Here is a 25,523-nt window from a genome sequence, read left to right on the forward strand (position 1 = left end):
CTCCCTGCACCACTGTATCTCAAGACTAAAGAAGAATGGTCCAAGGTTATTAGAAAATCAACTATAATTTATCCAGTCACCATACGGAATGGCCACCAGATGACAGGCACCCCCGGGGCTATGGGATCCTGTAGAAATGTTAAATTTGAAGAGATTTAAGGGAGCAGTCACTTCACGGGGTGTGCAGTCACCTTTTGTGAAGCAGATGTTAAATTCATGGGCAACTCAGAACAGAATTATCCCACAAGACTGAAGGATTGAGCTACAACGATACCAGAAGCTGCTCCTTAGTTACAGTAGAAGACATGGTGGAGAAAGGAAGCAAGGGTCATTAGGACTCTGACGGAGGTCTAGAGGCATGGAAATCTCCCGGTATGCTGATCTGCAAAGACAGTATGGATTTGACGGTCACATCTTGGCCCTATGCCACACAAAGGATGTGAGTGCTTGGGACCGGACTGAAGAACCAGGAAGGAGGACTAAGTGAAGGCCCAAAAGAAGCCTGCCTGCGCTGATATATTTTTTTTTAAAATATTGACTTCGTAATATAATTTTGTAAATAGAATGAATACCAAACCCAGAAGCTACAGAATGCAAGAAGGCAATTAGGCCATTAAAGGCAAGATCAGCACCTATATTTTGGAATGGATTCAAAATACAGCTGATATTGGATTTTACACTTATGAAGAAACTTGGGTAGGAGAAGTGATTTCTACCTTTTTTTAAAAATAAAGGTCAGATGTTTTAATGTGGTAAATAAGGTCATCTGAAAAGGGGTTGCAGGCAGAGCATTCCTGGAAACAATGATTTTTTTTCTAGAGATGATCCGAACAGAAAGCCCAAGTCTTCTGGAATAGGCAGAGTATAACAAAGGTTGGCATTGAACTAATGAATGCAGATCAACAAGGGACAGGAAAGACAACACTTTTCCACCAGGAAATGCCTTAGGACGCCTCTCCCAGGCTCCAAAATCAAATTTGATTCAATCATACCCTGTCAGCATTGGGGAAATTCATCCACAGAATAACCGAGATGTTTTAGGTCTGTTGTTAAAACCCATGCTTCTCTGGAAGACAGAACAGCTTCACTAGGATAAAACAAAATTTTCAGGAGAAATCATAAAACAAATATTTGGGCAAACTTCTATAAATGAGGAAAGGCTAAAGCTAATTGAAGATCTACTAGACATGGGCACAAGTGTAACAATAATTTCACCAACATCTGGGCATCCAGATGGGCCTCTTCAGAAGGTAAATATTCAGCTCTCAGGGATTCAAACTTTATTGCAGGTAAAACAAAGTACAAGGTAGGTTGAATGTATAATACGGGCCAAAAGGACAGGTGGGGAAATTAAAACCATATTTAAGTAATATAGCAATGAATTTATGGGGCATGATTTGTTACAACAATGTAAAACCCAGAATAACATTTTTTCTAATCTCAGAAATAAACCATAAAATAAGAGAAATATTAGAAAGTATTATCAAGAACAGTCACTGGACATTCAGGCTGTACGTAAACAAGCCACACCTGCTGCTGATCTTTCAAGGTATCAGCAGCCCCACCTTTAAGATGGTTAGCTGACAAACCTGTCTGGGTAGAAGGAAGGCCTCTCACATTAGAGAATTTGCAGACATTAGAACAGCTGGTACAGGAGCAGCTAAGTGCTTCAACATGTTGAAGAACTGACTAGTTCTTTGAACTTGACTACATTTACCACTAAAAAAAAATCTGGAAAATGGAGAATGGTAACAGATCTAAGAGCTATTAATTAATAAGGTGATTCAGCCACTGTGCTCTTTACAGCCTGGAATCCCCTTGCCTTGCCTACTACCTAAAGGATGGTTTATTATGATTGATTTAAAAGACTGTTTTTTAACTCTACTTTTCCAAAAACAGGATAGAGAAAAATCTGCCTTCGTGGTGCTTACTAATAATAATTCCCACACTGTGAAAAGATATCGGGAAAATTCTTCCCCACTTTGTGTCAATATTTTGTACAACAGCTATTGGAAATATTCACAAATAGTTTCCTCAATCTATAATTAACTATTATATGGATGGTATCTTACTAGCTGATTCAAACACAGATATCTTAGACAAAATGTTTGAAGAGGTGAAACAAAACAAAACCAGCTTGCCTTGTTGGGGATTGCAAATTGCTCCTGAAAAAAAAATACAAACAGGAGATTCTATTAATTACCTAGAATATAAGATAGAGTTACAGAAAATTCAACCACAGAAAGTATAAATCAGGAGAGATCAATTTTAAACTCTTCAAAAAAAAAAAAAAAAGAATTGTAGATGCAACCATTACCAACAACCAAGAGATGGAAGAGAGAATCTCAGGCATTAAAGATAATGATAGAACAATAGATACATTAGCCAAAGAAAATGCTAAATCTAAAAAAATCCCGACACAAAACACCCCCAAAAAATCTGGGACACTATGCAAAAACCAAACCTAAGAATAACAGGAATGGAAGAAGGAGAAGAATCGCAGCTCAAATGCTTGGAAAAACATTTAAACAAAATCATAGAAGAAAATTTTCTTAACCGAAAGAAGGAGACGTCTATAAAAGATAGAAGAAGCTTACAGAACACCAAACAGGTTGGACCAGGAAAGAAAGCTCCCTCATCATATCATAACTGATGTCACTCTGAGGGGAAACAGATGTGGGGGAGAGGGAAGGGGAGAGGGTTTAGGGAGGAGGAGAATAGGCTGTGGTTGCGATGTAAACAGCAACGGCAGGGAGAACGAACCAACGATAATGAAGCGGGAGCAGCCCTCAGTGGAAGTCACAAACATAACATTCTAAAATATGATCTACACAGTCCTTTTTACCCACAGGCAGTAATCAGGAACTTCAGTAATGTCAGACTAAAAAAAGCCCTTTTAATTCCGAGAAACAACTCCTCAGAAGCAGAAAATACGTGGAGTAGGAGTTCACGAGGATGTCGTTCTTATGACTGAACCTTAAACTGCAGTGCTTCTGTGAGAAATTGGGCCCAGCAATTCCCCAAACAATATCTACTTTAAATAAACTCGCTGAATCCACTTTGGCTGTCTCATTATTCAATTTGCTTTCAAGGAACGTGGTGATGAAAGAAGAAAAATACTTCTTTCTAACATAACCATACTGGCAGGAGCAGCGACATCATCGGTATCCAGAGAATGTCTTGGCAGGTGAAACCTTCAGAAAAAGAAGGGAACACCAGCTAATCCAAGTTATCAAAATAGCCAGAGGACTTCTCATATTATGTGTTTCTAATGCAGAAAAAGTAAACACACAATATCATTGTTTAAATTTTAGACAAGGACAACGGTTCCCCGGAGAAACCGTGATGGAAGTCAGCGTGTTTACGAGAGCAGCTGCGAGCAGAGAGGGCGGGCTCCGTGTGGAGACTTAGGTAACACGGCGGTGCCATGTGGAAGGCTTAACCGTGGATTTTTAACGTGATTTGAAGCATACTAGTGCTATTTTTAAAAAGGAGAAAGAGTTGTGTACACCGGTGGAGACAGGTTTGGAGGTAGAAAGCTTATCTCACCCAGTAGATGATCATGGGTACAACAGCCAGCAATTTTACTAGTAGATCTGAGCAATCACCTACCGTGTTCATGTATAACATTCTCAACACACCTCCTAGGATCTGAACGGCCCCTGAAATGACTGAAGGCCACAGAGGAATTTGAATTTACTTCATGTAATTTCTGTGACCTCCCCACCAACAATAAAATAGAGCATATAATAAAAAGATTGCTTTTCATTCTCAGAAGAAAATGCCTATTCTGATAATTCAACATTAGTTCATCACATAAACCTGGAAACTTAGAGCACACACACCCAACCCCGAATGAGTGAGAAGGCTTCGTCTGGTCAAACTCTCCCGTCCGCTCACTTCCACCACCTGCTCTGATCTCTCCTCGTTTTCTCTTTCAATTATGATCTTCAGTTGTACTCAGGGTTGTTTATGAGTGTGTAATTCTTTTTCCTCTTCATATCTTGGTTTTTTAATCAGTCTTCCCTTCAGGACTATGTTTCTCTTGACCTTGGTCTTCTCTTAACTTGGAGACACTTAACTTCTAATTACTAAATGTCCTCTGGATCAGAGGTCGCAGGGTTATTTTAGCAGAGGAGCACGGCGGCGCTGGAAGGGTCTCAAGGTATCATCTGGTACAGAGCCCTGCCAGCAGGAACAGGTGGCCGACTCCTTAATTCTTTCTTTTTTAAGATGACTAAAGGTTTTGATCATAAACATTTCACATGGCATAAAGATTCTTGTGACCGGTTAGTAAAAAGTGAGGTTAAGACTGGAGCAGATGTATTTAGGAATATATATGCATATACAGATATGTATGTAACCATTAAAAAATGAGGCCATGCACCAGAAAGAGGTGTAAGGGAGGATTTTAAGGAAGGAAGGGGAAGGGGGAATAATAAAATTATACTATAATATTAAAATCTTATAATAAAAAATAATTTTAAAACTTGTGGTTGAACACAATTACTCACTAAAATACAAGGAAGAATCCCTTTATCACTCTGAGCTCTAAGTTTGTCATACAAATCCAGGTAATGCTGCTTACTGCAGTTTCTGTAAGGGTTCCAAAGCATGAAGAGGGATGGCACACACGTAAAACCGGAAGAGGACACAGGAAAGTGTGCAGAACCTGTCCTCCTCCGAGCTACGCCAGGTTCCCAATCCCATCTCAACCCTTTGCCAGCTGTGCGGCTCTCTGCAACACATTCGAGTTCTCCGAGTTCAGCTCCCAGGCAGCTCGTCTGGGTACACTGCCAACTCACCTGCAGGTACAGCGAGGACAGCACAGGCTGAGGCGCCTGGTCTACACAGATCCTCAGGAGATGCTAAGTCTCCACTCCCCATCTACTGCTATGCGAGCTGGTCTCCTCCCGTTGACTACTTTAATGAGCTTATGTGGAATCCAGGAAAAACGAAGGTTCAGGAAGGATATAAACCTTTCCTCTGCGATTTGACACACAAGACAAATCCCTTAACTTCATCAGTCCTGCTTTGGAAATCAGAAGGAAATGGGCTAGAGTGGCCTTTAGCAAACCTTAAGCAACTCTGGAAGATGAGAGAGGTTGCTCCACGGTGAGGATCAGAGGGGGAAGAAGAGCTGCCTAAGGGAAGCACCCCAGAGCTGCTCCTGATGGCAAGAGCCGTAAAGAGTACGGTTTGGAAGTCTAGTAGACTCTCCATAGGTCTTCAGTGCTCCATTTACAATAAAGACAAAACCGACAGGTAGGGTTAGAAAACAAAAACAAAACACACAAGCTGCACAAGTAAATAAAAAAAATTATCTCTCATAGCTAAGAGAGCTGGGAAAACCGAGATCCACTTCCAACGAAGGCCAAGTCCCGGCTCCTTCTCCCTGTCCTTGGGTGACGAAGATGGAAATGACTCTCTTGGCTTCATGGCAAAGGTCAAGCTATGACGGCTTTTCCATAAGACAGACTCACCTTCACTGTCTTCACATTGGTGATGAGATTCTCCACAAACGAAGTAGGATTGTGGGATATGGCAAATGTCTACTCCATGGCATGCATCTAACTGATTGATACAGGATATATCATCTCTTCATTAGATTGCTATAAAAACTGCTTACACAAGATAATAACGCTCACCTTATTATGTATAAAAATAATCCTGAGGTCAGGGATAAGGACAGCGTAGCTTATGAGGAGATCCTGTACATGTTTGAGTTCGTCTTTACACTTTTTAGCAGTTGAGTAGAACTGCTTCCTTACAGGCAGGTTCTTGAACAACTTCAGGGCAGTTACCGTAGTACCTGTGGGCAGACAAGAAGCAAGCGCTTTAGATGCAGAAGGACTGCCCATCTCTACAGGCACACAGTCAGTAATCAACCCCTTCTAGCGTTAAGACCAATCCTCCGCCAAGCATGGAGGTCCAAACAAGGTCATGGCTGTGAACTAGCACAGACTCTTCCTGCTCAGAACCACTGCCTACTGCAGAGAAACAGCCTCACTAGAATAGTCTGAGGATCTGCTGACAGTCAAACCTTCTGGAGATGCTAGAGCCTCTGCATTTTAAGTACAGTCTAATATAAACACGATGTAAGACTATACAGAACATGGAATGACCTTTATCATACCACTGAACTCTTTACATAAAACACCATACAATTATTTAGTTTAACTTACCTCACCTTCAAAGGAGAACACTGAAAACAGAAATTAATCAGGCATGGTGAAATATGCCTGCCATCCAAGCAAGGAGGCTGAATGGGGCTTCACCACACAAAGAGAAACATCTCTCTTGCAGAAGAAAAACAAACCTCTCTAGAGATTTTTAAATCATTTCCTATGTGCAAGTATTTGGGCTGGGTACATATGTGTGCACCATGTGTGTGCGGTGCCCACGGAGGGCAAGAGAAATCATGGAGCTGTTGGGAATTGAACCACAGCCACAGTCCTCTGGAAAAGCAGCCAGTGCTCTTAACCACCGAGTCAACTTTCTAGGCCCCAAGAAACATTTCTTAAAATCAAAGACTAAAATCATTTTCCACCAGAAATCCTAAAATTTAAAATATTTTTGGAAGAAAAATGTTTAAAAATTTTAGTCATCAAGTTTTTAACAAGAAGGCCAGCATCAAAGTTTTCATTTGTGGCACCAGAAGACACACAAATCACACAGTATTCAGGGACATTTAGAAACCTACATCCAAATAGCCAGGTGTGGTAGTGTGTACCTGGAACCCCCACTTGGCTAAAATGAAGAGTGGGCAAGAGCAAACCAAGATCAGGGCACCCACACAATAGAGACAAGACCAGTTACCTAAGCCAAGGACAACTCCAGAAGCCTAGAGACCTATGCAAACCCACCAACATGAGCAGCCCCAACAATGTGCCTCCTCCAGAGGCCAGGACCCCTATTGTTTTAGCCCCAAGAAACAGTTTACCTGAAGCACAACACAAGGAATCCTACAAGGGCCTTGAAGAGGATGGATAAAGGAAGACGGTGAAAGCACAAGCCAACAGCTGAACTAAATAATAAGACCAATTCAAACCACAAAGTAGAGTTCAACAAAGAAATAGAATTACCAAAGAAAACCAGAAACTGATATAAAACTAGGAATAAAACCTTAGAAAACCAGACAAAACCCTGAGAGGTGTGCCTCTCCAGCAGGCTGCAGGACACGCAAGGGGAAACTTCAGGCACTGAAGACAAGGTAGAAGTGAGCTGGTGGCACAAAAATAATCAACAAAATACTTGCAAACCGGGCTGGAGAGGTGGCTCAGAGGTTAAGAGCACTGCCTGCTCTTCCAAAGGTCCTGAGTTCAATTCCCAGCAACCACATGGTGGCTCACAATCATCTGTAACGAGGTCTAGTGCCCTCTTCTGGCCCGCAGGAATACACACAGACAGAATATTGTAACAATAAATAAATAAATAAATAAATAAATAAATAAATAAATAAATAAATAAATATTTTTAAAAAAAGAAAAAAAGAGTCTTTGACAAAATTTAACAAGCCATTATGATAGAAGTCCTAAAGAGACCAGGACAAGGAACAGACCTCAACACAATGAAAGCAATTTACAGCAAGCCCACAGCCAATCAGACTAAAGGGTGAGAAATCCAAAGCACTGCTACTAGAATCAGGAATGAGAAAGTCCACTCTGTTCATCCCTAGTCATTGCAGAACTCTTAGCTAGAGCAATAAGACAGCCGAAAGAGCTCAGGGGATACAAACAGTAAAGGAAGAAGTCGGAGTATGTTTATTTGCACATGATATGCAAATACATAAAGCCGTTTTATATATAAGGGTCTTTAAAAACACCACGAGAAAATTTCTACAGTACATAAATACTTTCATTAAAATAGCACGGCACAAAATTACCACACAAACATCAGTAGCCTTCTTTTAGACAAGTAAAAAAGGGGCTAGGAAATCAGGGAAACACCACTTTCCACGAGAGTGTAAAAACAAACAAACAGAAAAACTTGGACTAACTAACCAAGTAAAAAACATGTATAATAAAAATTTGAAGACGCTAAATAAATTAAAGAAGATATCAGAAGATGGAAAGATTTTCCATGCTCACGGATCACTAGAACTAATACTGTAAAAATGACTATCCTGTGAAATACAATTCCCCATCAAAATTCCAACACAATTCTTCACGGAAATTGAAAAAAGATCAATCTCTAGCTTCAAATTAAAATACACACACACACACACACACACACACACACACACACAGATGCCCCAAAGCAAATTTTAAAAAACAAACACAAAAAACAAGAGAACCAAAACAATCCTGAACAATAAAAGAACTTTGGGAGGTCTTATCATCTTGGATTTCAAGTTGTATCAAAGACCAATAGTAATAAAAACAGCACTGTACTGGCATAAAAAGACACATTGATTCACAGAATTGGACTGAAGAACAAGACATAAGTCTACACACCTATAGGCACCCGATTTTTGACAAAGAAGCCAAAAATTCACAATGGAGAAAAGCCAGCTTCACCAACAAATGGTGCTGGTCAAACTGTGTAGCTGTACGTAGAAGAATCCAAATAGATCCCTGTTTTTCATCCTGCACAAAACTCAACTCCCAATGGATCGAGAACCTCAGACCAGATACTCTGGAAACAAACTGTGGACGGAGACAGGAAAAGTCTTTCTGAACAGAACAGGCACCATCACCAACAACTAACAAGCGAGACTAGACTGAGAAGCCCCCGAAGGACAGGACCAGACTTGCAGGCCAGCGGCCCCAGAATGGGAGAGATCTTAGCCATGTTCACAACAAGTGGATGGTCAACATCTAAAACATATAAAGAACTAAAAAACCTGAACATTAAGAAAACAACCCAACTTAAAAAACGGGACACAGAACTAAACAGAAAGTTCTCAAAATATCAAAGAACAAGGAATGTTCAACCTCAGTCATCATGAAAATGCAAATTCAGAGTCTCGAAGATTTCATCTTACCCCAGTCAGAAAGGTCAAGGTCAATAAAACAATGACAGCTCATGCTGGTGGGAGCGCAAACTTGTACAGCCAATACAGAAATCGGTGTGTTGGTTCCTCAGGAAGCTGGGAACTGACCTACCTCAAAATTTAGCTACCCTACTCCCAGGCATGTACCCAAAGACTACACCCGACCACAAAAATGCCTGGCTCATCCACGGTCACTGCTGCCCTACTCCCGATAGCCAGGAACAGGAAACTGCCTCGATGTCCATTAACTGATGGTTGGTAATGAAATGGGCTGCATTTACACTATCAAATTATTCAGCAGGTCAAGGGTGGAGCTAGAAGCAACCATCCTGAGCAAGGCGACCTGAACCCCGAAAGAAAAGTATTGCATGTTTTCTGTTACATGTGGGTGTTCTCTGTGTGTTTCAATCACAACAACCGCGGCAACCGGGAGGGAGGAGCAGATCTGCCAAGGAAGGGAAGGACACAGTGTTTTAAAGAGATAAGAGTCAATAGAATAGGAGGATTACATGGACAAGAGGCTAGGAGAGCAGGGTAAAGGACGGACTGTGGGAAGGGACAGCTAACATTAACCACCTTTGCAAAACCACATGGCCTTCTATTACTGCAGGCTGCTCCGCATCCAGTCTCAGTCAATCGAGCCAGCAGAGGGGCAATGATCGTCAGTTACTTGTTGTCCAGGAAGTCACACCGCTGTGCCTTCTTACCCCGACCCATCAGCTTCACACGCAAATGTCACGGTCTCTGAGAGTCTCCCGTCCGCCCTCTACATGTTCAGTGGTTTCATTCCACTCATTGCTATTTCCTCACCGGTGTCTCACCAATCCTTGACTCCTAAACATCAGTGGGAGGTCACTACTATAATATGACAGGGTGGAGCAAGGCAGGTGGATAGAATTCAATGCCCCACATGGACAAGGTTATGAAAACAGAATATTATTAGCTAATTTTAATATACATATTATGTTCTAAATACCACATTATACCCAACCCACATACTCATAAATTACTTTTTCCTCCTTAAAAGAACCCAAGTAAACTAAGAATCATAAGAAATATAAAAATTAAATGTTTTAATAAAACTTACTGCTGGGTGGTGGCGGTGCATGCCTTTAATCCCAGCACTTGGGCAGAGGCAGACGGAGTTCTGTGAGTCTGGGGCCAGACTGGTCTACAGAGCTAGTTCTAGGACAGCCAAGCCAGGATTACACAAAGAAACCCTGTATCAATAAACAAACAAACAAACAAAAAATAAAACTTACAGATAAAAGGGATTTTTTATTTCAAATTAAATGTTTGAATCTGAATGATGAAATGTCCTTAAAAATAAAGGGACCAAGTAACACCGGCTAATAGGGAGGAGGCCTGGCACACCGTTGTATTTTACAGAAGGAACCACTCAATTCTCTAACTTTAGCACATTCTTCAAACACCAGAATTAAACGCAGTTCCGCAATTGCTCCATACGGCCCGGCCCTATGTCATACCACTTAAGACGGAAGCTATTTACACTTCTGATGTAAAGGCGGGCGCTGAATTGTCAGAAAGGATTCTAAACGAATGAACACAGTTCCGCTGCCGTGCTAAGACAAACTCCACAGCCACAGTCCCCCGCGCAGCGGTCTACAGCAGGGGTTTCCACAGAACACAGCAGAATACTCCTTCCGAAGCATCTGCTCTGGAGCGTCGGCTAGACGCACACAACCAATGGGCGGGCACAGATAACCAGGCACCCCTGGGAACAAGCCTTGGGAAGCTGAGAGTTAATCCGCTTCCTTGAAGGCAAGCAGGGAGAGGGGCAGGAGAGATGGGACGGTGGCTAAGACTGAAAAGTGTCTCTCTCCTGCATTCCTTCCGTTCCTTTGTGTCCATCCTTTCAAAATTAGCCAACTGTTAAAGACTGTGGGTGGACTTGGTGAGTGGGGAGAAGATGCAGTACCGCCTGCCTTAAAGTAAAAACCAAGTTCACTTCCTGCAGCACTGCGCTTGCTCTAGCGCACTTCCTGTCTGTGCGCTTGCTCTACTTCTGTGTGCACTACACCCTCTTAATCAAAATTACAGCTTCACCTTCCAAAGGTGAGAGGGAGTAGAAAAGACTGTGCTGGTCTTGAAGAGGACCAGAGTACGGTTGCCAGCACCCACATCAGGTGACTCACAACTCCTGTAACCCAACTACTGCCCCAGTCAATCAGACAGCCTCTCCTGGTCCTTGCAGGAACCAATACAGAAGTGGGAGGCAGGCATATACACAGAAACACGCAGAAACAGACACACACTGGCGTACAATTAAAAACAAATATTTTTAAGAGGATAAAAAGAAAACCAGTTATGTTTAAAAGTGTAATGAAGAGAAGAGAAGAACAATTAAAATAACAAACACTGACACCAAGATCGCCTTCAACGGCTAACACAATCCATAAAACAAATATCTGTACCCAAAAGGCAAGAAAGAAATCTTCCGTAAACCGCATTTAAATATGTACAACGTTTCAGTGTCTAGTTGAGATTTTGTTGGAGGCTGCCCCTGTAGCTATGTGTGCAGCCTGCAGGGACCATCTCACCCGAGGACATGAAGAGTGACTTCTAAGGGCATTCGCATCGCAGTGGCGTTTAGTCCTCAGGAACCTCAGATGCACAGGTATAAATTAGGATGGCCGAACTGCAGTTTTATCTTACACAGAAAATATTTAAATGGAAGCTAATGACAGCTGGTGAAATGTGAGTCTGAGATTCGGTGGCTACAAACCATCAACACGAAGCAACGCTACCGCAAGGGCACTTTTACTCGGCACAGGGTTGTATAATTTGTCTGTCTAGAGCAATCTGAAGTTTAGATTTTTTTGTTGTTGTTGTTGCTGTTGCTGTTACCTAAGCGATCGGGTATAGTGAGGTGGAAAAAGTGAGTTTAAAAAGTCGCCGTGATTTTGTAACTACTGACCTTTCAAGTGTGTTGTTTCCCGAGTTATGAAACAAGCTAATGAAAATAAGATGCATTTACCGACTACAAAACTCCCTCCACACGCACACCTAATTTAACTCACTAAAGGTGCAAGACTGACGTCAGTAGAAAAAGAAAAATCAAGCGGTGAAAGGGCAGAGATCAGATGGAGCCCTTCCGTAAGGATTGTTATTTCACAGTTCCCATGGAGACGAACACAGAAAAGCAGGAGAAGTTTGATGATACAGAGCCACGGGCCACCCAGATCAGACCGGCACCCGCTGAGATAAAAATAAATACTTTTAAGTTTTATAAGGCGACAGGGTTACTTCACAGCGGTCTCCTAGGAGGACGAACGCCTTCTAGTGCTTTCCTAACGTGAACTTTGAAGATCGAGGCTGAGAGGATTTCTAAAAAGGGAAGATATCTAAGAAGTAAAATCAAGTTAGACCTATCTTCGTTTAACACATATTGAAAAGATGATAATGTATTATTTACCTAAGATAGATAGTATTTATTACATAGCAAACTAACTATAAATGAGTTTATTTTTATTGACTATGAACAAGTGTAAATGAGAGTTTTCTTAGAATCTCCTATTAGTTCATCTTCCCCTGTGGATACGAAAAAAAATGTAAATTTCTAATGAGCAAATGTAATCACTAACTATGCTGACAATTTCCAAAATTAGAGGCAAAGTGTGTGGACTTACCAGACTTAAAAAAGTAAATTTTATAAAGACTGAAGCCATTGTTTTAAAAAGTAAAGACAATGTTTTAACATTAAAACGAAATCACAAAAACTGAAGTGCTTTGGTCAGTTAAAACAAGGAGCCATGAAGTTAAAATAAAATCAACAACCCAGGTGGGAGGAGGGGAAGAGCAGCGATTACCCCACAGTCCTTCACAGACCAGAGATTCTGCGACCTCAGCTCTCCAGGGGGGTCACCTTTGACACCCTCTCCACGCTACCCATCCACGCTGGGGAGAGCTTAGGCGCTTTAGTGAACATAGACTAAAGAGACCATTTTCTACCTTAGCATTAGTTCTTAGAAAACGTAAAAAGATACAAGTAAAATTACATACACATGTGCACAAAACAATACTAGGAACAATGGCCGGTAATTATTTATCTGAGAGTAATACAGAGTGAAGAAGTGGACGGGTGTCAGGCAGGACTGCGCTGGAAGGCTGGTAACTGGGAGCTGACAGCAATTACATGATTGACTACCGCAGGCCTAAGTATGAAGTTTACCAATCATAGTACCTTGGGGTTACAGTCCATCACAAGTCAACGAGACTTTAGGTACTGCAGCAGACTCCTGTCCTGCGTCTGCAGAGGTGACAGTGGTGACCCAACACCAGGACAACAACTGCAGTCACAGCGAGTCACCCAGGCACCCAGCCTTAACTCGTTCCTCTTTAGGATGGCTCTGCTCCCTTGAAGGATGGCCAACCCAAAACACTGTCTAAATTCAAGACAAAACTCTTTAGATGATGATGATAATGATAATAATAATAATAATAATAGACAGGAAAATATGATCCAAAGCACTCACTTACCTTGACCAAGATGTGAGGGTTTCTGAGAAAGGATGTGGCCACTGCCATCTAAGACATATTGGGTGCTAAAGTCATCAGCAGCTGTCCTTGTTGTGACGACCACCTGGAAACAACAAACCAAACCAAAAGGACTTGTATTTCAAACTAACACAGTGACCACTCTCTCCCGCCTTTATCTTTTTTCCTTATTTGAGACGGAGTCTTGCTATGTCGTTTAGACTAGTCTCAAACTCAGGATGTTCACGCCTCCTTCTGAGTCCTGGGATCACAAGAATCTATCACTGCCACCCACCGAAGTGATCGTTTACCTGCGGCAACGAAGAGAACTGTCACAAAGCTGGCAAAGAAAGCAATGCCTACAACTCTAGCACTCGGGCTCTAAGGCAGGAGAATTGCTGTGAGTTCCAGACTAGGGTGAGATACAGAGGAGAGACCCTGTCTCAGAAGAAATGAGGAAAACAAACAAAAATATTATCACAAATTACTATTGAAGAAGCTCTTACTTGTTAATTCTTTTCCAAAGATTTACTTTAACTAAGTGAGTGTGTATGTGTGTGATTGTGCACACATGTGTGCAGGGGTGTGTGTACAGGGGCATGTGTGTAATTATGTACAGACTTGTGCCGGTGTGCACATGCAATTTGTGATTATGTACATGTGTGCAGGTGTGTGATTATGTACACATGTGTACGTTCCTTACGAGGCCAGAGGCTTTAGGTCCCTTGGAGATGAAGCTACAGGAGACTGTGAACCTCCAGGAGGGTGCTAGGACTGAACTCAGGGTTTCTGGAAGAACAACACATGATCTTTTTATTTATTTGTTTGTTTGTTTGTTTGTTTATACAATATTCTGTCTGTACGCCTGAAGGCCAGAAGAGGGTGCCAGACCTCTTTACAGATGGTTGTGAGCCACCATGTGGTTGCTGGGAATTGAACTCAGGACCTTTGGAAGAGCAGGCAATGCTCTTAACCACTGAGCCATCTCTCCAGCCCCACAACACATGATCTTAAATATTAAAATGGGGCTCCAATCCCTGGCTTGATAAATTACCGTGAAAACTTCTCTGGTAGTAACTTTTGGAGTTACACTTTGAAACAACACAACAGGCTGGGGTTTGTCTGTTTGTTTTCTGAAGACAGGGTTTCTTTGTGTTGCCCAGTTGGCCTTGGAGCTCGCTCTGTAGACCAGGCTGGCTTCTGTCTCCCAAGTGCTGGGATTAAATGCGTGAACCATCACAAGTGAAGGCAGCATGTGATTTTTTTTTTTTTTTACATTGCAATTAAACTAATATTTGAGCATTTAATTAAAACACAAACCACTATACTGCAAATGGCCATTTGTATTATATAATACACAAATGTAAAAGAAAACACTTCAATTGTACCAAGGGCATCTGCTTTTTAGTAATTCCCATAAAATTTATGGACAAATGAGCAACTGTTTAGTAATCATTTCCTTCCCTTATGTATTTTATACAAAACATTTCTGAATTTCAAGTTTATAGTTTCAAATAGTAAAATTCAAAATATATATAAGTATTTAAGGATATTTTTCTTAAACTCAAGTTGAAAATTCCATGTTTAAGGGTAACTTTTTCATTAATTAAAAGCCAGCATTAAGCATAGGAGCATAGGAGAATATGAAAATACCTCCTTAAGATGTCATCTGTGAAAACAGAAATTTAAGAATCCTGTACTTTTCTGAACCCCCTGCATCCCACATCCTGTTATCTACCTGGCAGGAAACACAGCCTTGATGGAAAATAAAATGAAGAACAGACAAAAAGAAATGGTGAAGGGCGGGGATACGGTCAGGGGAAGCAAGATGGCCCAGGACAGAGCAGCCCTGTGATAAGGAGTCATCTCTCCTGGCTCTCCTTGACTCAGCACAAGAGAACCTACAATAATCCAGCTGCACTGCTTGGGCTCCTCTGGGTCCAGTTAGAGTCTGGATTTGATGTTTCGACCATCTGTCCTCAGTAGATTTATTGGTGCCTTATGCTCTGTGGAACACACAGGCACCATGTGTGGGTACCAGTATATCGCTGCCGCCGCCACCACCACCACCACCGCCATCACCATCCCCCACCAGACCCTACTCCATCTCTGTGTGTGTGTAGGTATATGGGAATATACATATATATTATGTGAGCTATATAGAGATATATTGATATAGATAGACGCTAGATTGATAAGTAGATGAGAGATAAATAAAGATCTTTGTTAGTCTGGAGAACTAGCAGAGACTATTAGTTCTGAAATGTCTATCCAACTTTTACTAGTATTCGCTCAAGCTGCTATTTACATGATAATTATTCAAAAAAATGGAAACAAAGAATGTTACCTAAGACAAAGATGTATGTGTCTGTGTATTCCAGCTGTTCTACTTCCATTCTAGAGGTTGATGATGCAGAACTTTAACCTTGACCTTCCCTGTCAAACCCCTGGTCTAAATTATCCAGTGCATTATTGGTTTTGTTTACCAAAAACAAAGAGAACAGTAAATGGTATAATTTTTTTCTGTTTTATTATTCCACAATTACTCCTTTAAAAATAATTCTCCATGTAAACAACTGCTTCTCCAAACTGCCAAGGTCAGATTGAATCCTATTTCTATTCTGCAAAGAGCCAGTCACCTGATGTAATGTTCATGTCACTGGGCAGAGGCAGCTCTGGACTCAGAGTTCCAGTACAAACCCTTCTAGTGGCTTCAGGATGATCCTGAGAAAAGGATGACACTTTCACCTCCAGGGAGGCGACGAGAAGACGGAGATCTAAGGCGTGGTAAGGTTACACGGGACTTGGTTTAAACACTTGCACGAATCTGCTATCACACTAACTTGCTCATGCTTTAGATATATCAGTGAACAGTAAACCCACACCAACCTCGATGAAGAAGCTGAAGTTCCAAGAAAGGAAGCAGGATTTTAGTGCTACAATATTAACATTTATGTTAAACTTTAAAAGAAAGCGTACTATGGTTTCCAACAATAAAATTTCATAAATGTCAGTTTTCAGGGCACTATGGAAGTTTATTCATCTGGAAGACGGTTTGTGATGTATTGTAAGACAATGAAGAAGACACATATAACCCTGTTTTATAAATTCATGAGGAATTATATTTCAAGGGTTCATCTCATCACGTGGCCCCACATCCTGGGCAGAAAACCTTGTGCTGGACAGGCCAGGGTCACAGGACGTTAGCAGCGCAGCAGGAGCCTGTGCCCGGCACTACAGTCAGGGTTTCTGACATCACACACAACCACTGGCGATTCTTTCTAGAAACACTGAGCAACTGTGGAAGAGGACGAGCCCAGTGACATCAAGAATTAAGACGACACCTTTAAGAATTCTTCAGAGAACCTTCAGGATTAGATGTGCTCTCTAGTATTAAAAGTGGGCCCAATTATAAACTAACATTACAGAAAAGGATCTCAGTCCTGTGTAAGCACAGTCTCCTCGGGATTTGGATGACACGCAAACAGTTTCTTAGGAAACATCCTGGCAGCGCAAGTCAACGTCTTCCTCACCCAAATTCACTCAGGGCCATGGGGATAAGCCTGATTTTTTTTCTTTTTCTTTTCTACTGAGGTGGAGCTGGCTTTTGGTTTGTTTCTTTGGTTTCAAGACTTGAATCCAGAGTCCTGCACACGCTTGGCAGGTGCGCTAGCAGAGCTACACCAGCAGCCGCAGCCTGGCTTTTGGATGAATCGATGTTGTAGCACAGAAACGTGAGCCTAGCAGCTAAGATAAAGCCTTTACGATTGAGGGAGAGGATGCGCTGCTGCCTCAGTGACCAAATGTCTTTCTCTCTCTGGAGGCTGAGATGTCTATCTGCCTGGCTATGCACAGACATACACTAACGGATGTCCTCTGACTTCCACATTTCCAGAAACTTCCATGTGGGGAGACCAGCAACAGGAACAGCTGGCTGTACCCTTTTCAAAGCAGTTCTATTGCCTGGAAAGAGGCTCCATTTAGGAAGAGGGACGTTCCAACTGTTCCAACCATCTCCAGCCCTTAGTCACACTAACATTCTACCATCACGGCTGTGACCGGCACAAGAATCGCTGGTACTGAAGGACACAGGGTTTTATTCGCTTGTCGTCAGCCTCAAGGCGGATGCTGCTTCCTGCTGCTTTACGGCTCTCCTAGCTTCTGAGTCTACCCCTCTAAGCCTGGGGCTCAAAAACCACTACAGATCCTGTGCTATCTCTCTACAGAATGACATCTAATGAGCGGGACTGCTCAGAGTGATACCAGGCACACTGTAACACTCTAATAATACTGCATGGATGACCAACAAATGTGAATGTGACCAGGAGACAATGGCCAGCAACTTGAAAGAACAAGACAAAAAAAATAATGAACTTGTCTACAGAATGAAGACCTTTGGTGGAAATTAGGAGGAATTTGCCTATGAATGGCTACAAAGTTTCAGAAAAAATTTCCCAACATGAGGAGTCTAAATATACTTGAAAGCCTGCAAACCGGGATAAGCGACTGAGTTTATCACTGGTTTAGGCACAACTGGAGTCCGGAGCAGGAAAACCTGTAGCTGCACACACCATGTATCCTCTCACCGTGTCTAAGAGACAAGGCACAGACTCGGGGTACAGAGTCAGTGGAACAAGACAGGCTGTGATCCAGTACACGCCCGATTTTGGTAAGTCGTATGAACACACTGAAAAGTAGCGAGGAGAAATTCAGGAATGATTTATCATCATTCAGAAGCCTTGAGGACTCACGTAATTCAGTGCGCTATGCTTCTGTAGAACCAGAAGTGAAGACCTGCTGGCATCGGTACCACCGACCCCAGCCAGAGCAATGCAAGCATTGCGACAAACTAAGACAACACTAGGACCCAAGAGGATTTCATCTCCACTACAATGAGGGATCATTGCAGACTGCTTTGAAACTGGGGTAAGGAAACGTGGCATTTAACTCTGTAAGAATTTTCCTCAGCGGTAATATGGAGAGATGGATCCATACACAGAAGCTTAGCCATGAACTAGACTATGAGACAAAGGTTAATGACCAGGACTTTACTGCAGGAGAGGGCAGAGCACTGTCCTGAGCTGGGAATGGACCTCACCAAGACTTTCCTCAAGTCCCTGAGTGCCGACTGCTTGTTCTGCATGACCTGGGTAACATGCTTCTCCCTTCTGAGGACGTGAAGGATACCCAGACGTGAGACGCGTTAGTAAGCAACACTCTTGGCAGCACGCATCCTAACGCAGGGAATCTGGGCGGTGCACAGAGGTGCACAACACACAATCAAGCCTAATCATTACATGTCTAAAGACTCCACGACCCAAATAAGGCAAGCTGAAAAGTTTGATCAGTATCAAGTTAACGAGAGGCAGCACTGGCCTGAGCCAACACCAGTCAGAAAGAGGCTACCTTTGAGGTTTGTTAATGAGGATAGACATATAGAACCTTCTGAAGCAATAGAAAATACCTTTATTTTATATAAGACTTAACTGCTGTCTGTGCACACACAAATGTAAACACACATATATGTATGTGAGTTTATAATACATTTGTAAAGGGAAAGTCCTAATGTTTTTAAGATAAATTTACACAGCATTGCAACAAGTAAACTGTAAATTTTAAATGTTCAAAAGATTTAAATTTTTCTACTACTGTAATAGTAATTCTCTGATAAATGTGATAAGGAAGATTATTTCAATTATTTATTCGTGAGGCCTTTTGAATATCTCAAACATAGAAGGCAAAGTGATGAGTGTGGGTGTTGAGTGAACTTAACTAATCTAAGACAAGCAAGAAGACAGTAGGCAGCAGACAAGCAGAACTGGCAGGCAGAGCAGAGCCGCAGTCGGAGTGGGAAGTCACATTTCTGCAGACTAAGTGCACAGCTGCCACCTAGCAGACAAAGTTGGTGTGACCTCTGCAAGGCCGGGCAGAGCTTCAGAAAACAGACACACCAAAACACGTTTCCTAACAATACTCTCGAAACGTAGAGCTTAAATCCTACCTGCAAGTTTGGACAGCAGCTAACTGATCAAATATTTACGCTCTAAAGTAGCCAATCAAAGCTCGAAGCACAGGGCAGGTGCTGGGAAGCTCCGAGGTCTCAAATCCTATTCCTCTTTACAGTGTGCGCTCTGTACTAGTTCCAAGGCTGTGGGTTGCCGTGTACAGCTCCAGAAGAACAGGCAGTTCCCAGGTGTACCCTCTATTTGCTCTTTCCCGAACTCTACCTGGAGTCTCGAGTGAACTCTAAATAAAACAGGTGCCGGGTAACAGAAAGAAAGAAGCACACTGTGTGCTGGGTGCTGGGGAGAGGTGCGGAGCGCACTTAAGGTTTCCTCCTTAGGGGAGCTCTGAGCATCTGCAGGAAGTGGGGCCTGGTCTTCTTTGTTGTAACAGCAGAGTTTCCCACTGAGGTTTCATCACCCCTGCAGCGTTTCTCCAGCCTACTAAAGGCAACACTTTACAGAGCTCTAAAGTTAAGGAGTTACTGATTCCTTGGTTAAGCATGGGCACGTGCGCACGCACACGCAGGCTCGCACGCACACGCGGGCTCGCATGCACACGCAGGCTCGCACGCACAGACTACAGTGAATCTGGAGAACAATCCAATGAGCAAAGAGGGCATGGTAATAGCTCACGCTCACACCACTTTTCCTAAACACTAGCTTAGATGCCTTTACTTCATTACTTTCTGGCACTTGACTGTTCTGACCTAAGTAGGGCCTTCCAGCCTTGGCACAAGTATGATATGGCCATAGCCTCGCAGTTACTGTCACCCTTACCAGCACAAGACACCTTCCAACAGTAACAGGCCCAACTCCATATAGTAATAATTTAATAAAGGAGGCCACTCAAGTCCTACAATCAGAAACAACTGAGGAGACAGGAACGAGGACTGAGGGTACGGTAGCCAGGAAATCAGGAGCACCAGCAGTGCAGACAACTGTGTGGGCCAAGCACTGCAGTATGGGTTTAAAGAAATCACAAGAGCCCACCCAGCAGTCACATGACTAGAGTGGCGGGAGTGGCGGGACCCACCCTGGCCCTTGGTATCTGTGAGGTAGAACAAGTCAATTCGCAGCTGCCGAACTCAATTTCATCACCTATATTTACCAAAGTGCAAAATCCACAGTGTTTCCCATAGACCTAAAAACAAAGTCAGGGGCATGCCTTCTAAAAGGATTTCCTGATCAAGCAAGTGCAGGAAAGTATATACACTATAGACTACCTTTAGATTCGCAATCTTAGGTTAGGGTAGATAAAGGCTCTAGAAAGTTAAATGTGGGCCTTTTGAAATACAACCTTTCCAAGTGAAGGGTCTCCTAAATAACCTCCTCTAAAGAACAATAATATCACAAAGCACATGTTACTACTTCTCAGAATACTAAAGACAGAATTATCATAGGACATACAAAGACCACTTCACCAAAAGCAGTGATGGCAAGGACCTACACATCTTTCAACACCTGTGACCAGAGCAACACTGTTCATTCGGCCAAGAATCCAATACAAATGAATGCAAAAATAAAATGTATACACACTGAAATAGTTCACTACGCTGCCCAGGCTAGACTCGCTGGCACTAGAATTACAGATGTAAACATGCCTGGCTTGGGAAACCCTTTACGTGGTACAACGTAAAGGACACAAACCCTGAACAAAGTATATGAAGTACAGTGAGCCAGACACAAAAGGCCTAACGTTTCCACTTTTATGAGGCACCTGTAGCATCAAGTGACAGAGACACAAAGTAAAATGTTAGCTGCCACATACAGAAGAAGAGGGAGGAGGACAGGGGTCTTTGTTTAATGAGTCCTGGGCTGTAACCAGGGAAGATGAAAATGACCCAGAAATGGATAGTTGATAAGTGTACAATAATTGAATGCACCTAACACCACTGAACTGTTATTAAAGAGGGTAAATTTCCTATTAAGTGTATTTTACCTTAAATGAAAAAAATTTAGAGGTACTCTAACAATGACTTGGTTTTCTCTTAATTCTAATACTCGGTCACTATGAAATGAATAAAGTAGCCGACAGAAATTTCCATTTCCTCACCTCTGCAACACTACAAATCGACCCCAAGGCTTCACCGCGGAAACCGTAGGTTGTCAGGTTCTCGAGGTCTTCGTGACTGTTTATCTTGGAGGTGTAGTACTTCACAGCCATCACGGGGACGTCCACAGCCTTGATGCCCTCGCCATTGTCCCGGACCTCGATTTTATCAAACCCGTAGTTCTCCTGGCAAAGTGAGGAATAGTTTCAGTTGATAAAACTTCAACGGCGATCACATTTAAAAGTGCAGATTAAGCAAACGGCTGTTTGACAGCTTTAAGGGAGAGGAAACACCACGTCAAGAGGAGCTTCCATCTCTAGCTCTGCTAATGCCTAGGTTCGGTACAATGAGCAAGGGACCTCAACTCAACTATAACACAAGGAGGTCAAACTAATCTCCTGAGTGTTCTATCAACTTGTTTACTTGCATAGGTATTTGTGGTAATTTATATTTAAACACAAATTAAAGTCCACCATAGATTTTATATATATCATCTCCCAAATGAAATAAAACACTATCATCAGCAAAAACCCACCTGCTCTATTCACCAAGAATCTAGCAACCATTCTTAGTCTGATTTTTAATAAGTTCTCCTTTACTGCTTTCATAAAAAAATTAAGTATTTAATACCTTATAATTTTCTAAATTTCTCATTATAAATATCAAACAGAAAATTGTTGAGAAAATATATCTAACTCGGTAATCTCTTCTAAATTTGAAAATTAGGAAAGTAAGCTCCATTCATGGCTAATCCTATGATACTGAGCTCTGCACACACAAGAGAAAACAAATTTCTATAATGACCCTGTTTCCCATGAATACGGTCACCAACTGTTATCAGCCTCGCTCCGAAAAGCCCTACGGACATCACCACAGACGACCACTACAGGAGGAAAAGCTTCTGGGATTCATACTGGCTCCACAGCATACAAGGGTATCCCACTGTAGTAACCTAAGCTCACACAGCACCTTGTCGGTACTGCTAAAAACACACCACGCACGCAAAGCATTATCAGGAAATACCTAAGATTTCGGCGTCAATCAAAAATTGTCTGACATCCTGGAAACAGCATGTCTGCTTCATTTTATTAAACAACAGACCAAAACATCAACCAGAGAACCGTCAATCTTGCAGCATCAAAACCTCCAGGAATCTGAACAAAACAGGTCTGGGTGCAGTGTCAGGCCCAGCAGAGCCGTTCATTCAGAAATCCTGCGAAGTAGATGAGCAAATCTCCGGCTGGGTGATGGTGCTGATTTACTTTATAGGGACGCTTCCATTGGCTTGTTAACATTGTTTTAAGAAAACATTTTGTCTTTGAGAGACACTTTATAACAAGAAACACATTTCAAGAGATTAAACAAAACAGGAAAGAGGAACAGGTAAAGACCCACAGCAGGTGGGAATGAGATGTATCTCTATCTCCCTGCGAGTCCTAAATGGCACCTGTCGGATATAAAGACACTGTCACTTGTATTCTGTCGTCACTTACACTCTAATCAGACCAATTATATAAAATGCCTTCGAAAAACAGTCACTCTTGGGCCTTAATAAACTATTTCTTCACATCGTAAGCACACGGAATATTATTCAAAGCAGTGGTCCCCAACCTTCCTGATGCCGAGATCCTTTGGCACAGGTCCTCATGTTGTGCTGACCCCAACCATAAACTTACTTCCGCTGCTAATTCATGACTGTAATTTTGCTACTGTTATGAATCATATACAAGCTATCTGATATGCAACCCCTGTGAAAGGGTCGTTCGACCCCCAAGGGGGTCTCAACCCACAGGTTGAGCACGGCTGATTTAAAGGCACAATTGGGCAGATACTCTGCAGCTGTGCTCCTTGGTACAGCGGCAATTGTAGACTCTCTGGATGGACAGCAGTACACTCTTCAGCCTCACTCGTAATCTCAAACTGCAGGAGTGAAGCTTAGTAACTGCCTAACAAAGCCCCCAACTTGACCTGATGTACCCCAAACACCCTAAGGATCAGTCTTTGATTAGTAACTGCCTAACAAAGCCCCCAACTTAACCTGATGCACCCCAAACACCCTAAGAGTCATGGTCTTTGCTTAGTAACTACCTAAAAAACCCAGCTTAACCTGATGTACCCCAAACACCCTAAGGACCATAGTCTTTGATTAGTAACTGCCTAACAAAGCCCCCAACTTAACCTGATATACCCCATGCACCCTAAGAGAAACCTGAAGCTGGGAACACTTGATTCACTACTAGCTAATGAAGCGACTTAGGCAAGTTTTGGGAACACTGATTCTTTATAAAACTGTTAACATTTTTTATGAGATGTACTTGGGAATTTTACCCATCTGAATTTTATCTGTTAACAAGCAAAAGCAAGATCCTCTCATTACAAATTAGCCCTATCAGAATTATGATGCCACAGTACTAGCAATAACACAAATATGTGATAATTAGATTTAAAAAACCATATTCTTGCTTTCAGTAATATAGACTTCAACTCCTAGTAAATAGTAGATAATAGGTAGGGTGGACACAAAAATATAGGGTCTAAGTCTATGAGCTTGGCATTTGAAAAGGGGGGAAGCACCCAGACTAACTGCAGTGTGTCACCAGCACTGGGGGAAACGTCCAGACTAACTGTAGCGTGTCACCAGCACTGGTGGTGCTCCCTAAACCTTTCCCATCCATAATTTCTTTTTTCTTCTCTATTTTCTGATTTTTAGAGACAGGGTTTTGCTGTAGAAGCTCTTGTACATTTGTCACTTGTATTAATTTAATATAACACTGATTGGCCAGTAGCCCAGCAGGAAGTATACGCAGGGCAACCAGAGGAGGAGAATTCTGGGAAGAGGGAAGGCAGGGAGAGGCAGTCAACAGCCAGACACAGAGGAAGCAAGATGAAAATGCTGCACTGAGAAAAGGGACCAAGCCATGTGGCTAAATATAGACAAGAATTATGCGCTAGTTTAAGTTATAAGAAGTAGTTAATAATAAGCCTGAGCTAAAAGGACAAACAGTTTATAAATAATATAAGCTCTGTGTGTTTCTTTGGGGACTGAATGGCTGTGGGACCAGGCAGGACAGAAACTTCTATCTACAGGGTTTCTCTGCAGCTTTGGAACCTGTCCTGGAACTCTCTCTATAGACCAGGCTGGCCTCAAACTCACAGAGATTCACCTGCCTCTGCCTCTCAAGTGCTGGGACTAAAGGTGTGAGCCACTACTGTCTGGCTTCCATCCAGAATTTCTTTTCAAATACCAAAGTTCTGCCCAATCTGTGGTATACAGATATGTAAAATAGGTATACAAATCCAATACTTAATAACTGAAATAATACCTTGTTATACATATAATTTTACCATTTATTAAAGATGAATACATATTTGCATACTGAGAAGATAGGTGAAGGTGCTGATTTATTTTTACATAATTAAATCATGGAGGAACATTTGCTATTTTAGAACAGAACATCTTCAGCACTTTAAGGTTTGATCTGATTCTATAATAGTCAACGTCCATAACACATTTTGCATATGTATGCTGCATAAATACATTTAGGGCCTATGGTGAATTGAATTAGAATGGCCCACATATTCATTTTGGGGAGGAACAGGAGGTATGGCCTTGTGGGAGGAGCTGTGTCTCTTGGGGTAAGCTTCAGGCCCCAAGTTTCTCTCCCTGCCTCTAGCTGCGGATCAGAATGTAGCTCTCAGCTACTTCTCCAGCACCAAGCTCGCCTGCATGCCACCATGTTCCCTGTCAATGATAACAGACTCACCTCTGAAACCGTAACTGAACTAAATGCTTTCTAAATTGGCTACGTCATGGTGTCTCTTCACAGCAACAGAAAAATAACTAAGATATAAGTTGGTGCCAGGGACTGGGTATGGCTATGACCATGCTGCTGCTTGGAGAAATACGGAAAACATCTGGACCTCGGGTAGGGAAGCTGTTGAATGCTGAAAGTATTATGTATTATTTAAGTGTTA

General features: G+C 42.2%; 1 protein-coding gene across 5 annotated transcripts in view; it reads right to left on the reverse strand.

Moving 5' to 3' along the window:
* The window catches only part of Pms1 (PMS1 homolog 1, mismatch repair system component), an 80,588-nt gene that overhangs the window by 39,469 nt on the left and 15,596 nt on the right, over positions 1-25,523 (reverse strand). For all 5 annotated transcript variants that reach the window (XM_050159263.1, XM_050159264.1, XM_050159262.1 and 2 more), the window contains exons 3-5: positions 21,551-21,733; positions 13,496-13,598; positions 5,649-5,812 (exon numbers count right to left, since the gene is read on the reverse strand). In XM_050159263.1, coding sequence (XP_050015220.1) covers positions 5,649-5,812; positions 13,496-13,598; positions 21,551-21,733 — 450 coding nt within the window. The remainder of the gene's footprint in view (positions 1-5,648; positions 5,813-13,495; positions 13,599-21,550; positions 21,734-25,523) is intronic.

The sequence above is a fragment of the Alexandromys fortis genome, unplaced genomic scaffold (assembly GCF_014885135.2).
Source record: "Alexandromys fortis isolate MF-2015 unplaced genomic scaffold, M_Fortis_MF-2015_v1.1 scaffold_65, whole genome shotgun sequence".
Classification (NCBI taxonomy): Eukaryota; Metazoa; Chordata; class Mammalia; order Rodentia; family Cricetidae; genus Alexandromys; species Alexandromys fortis.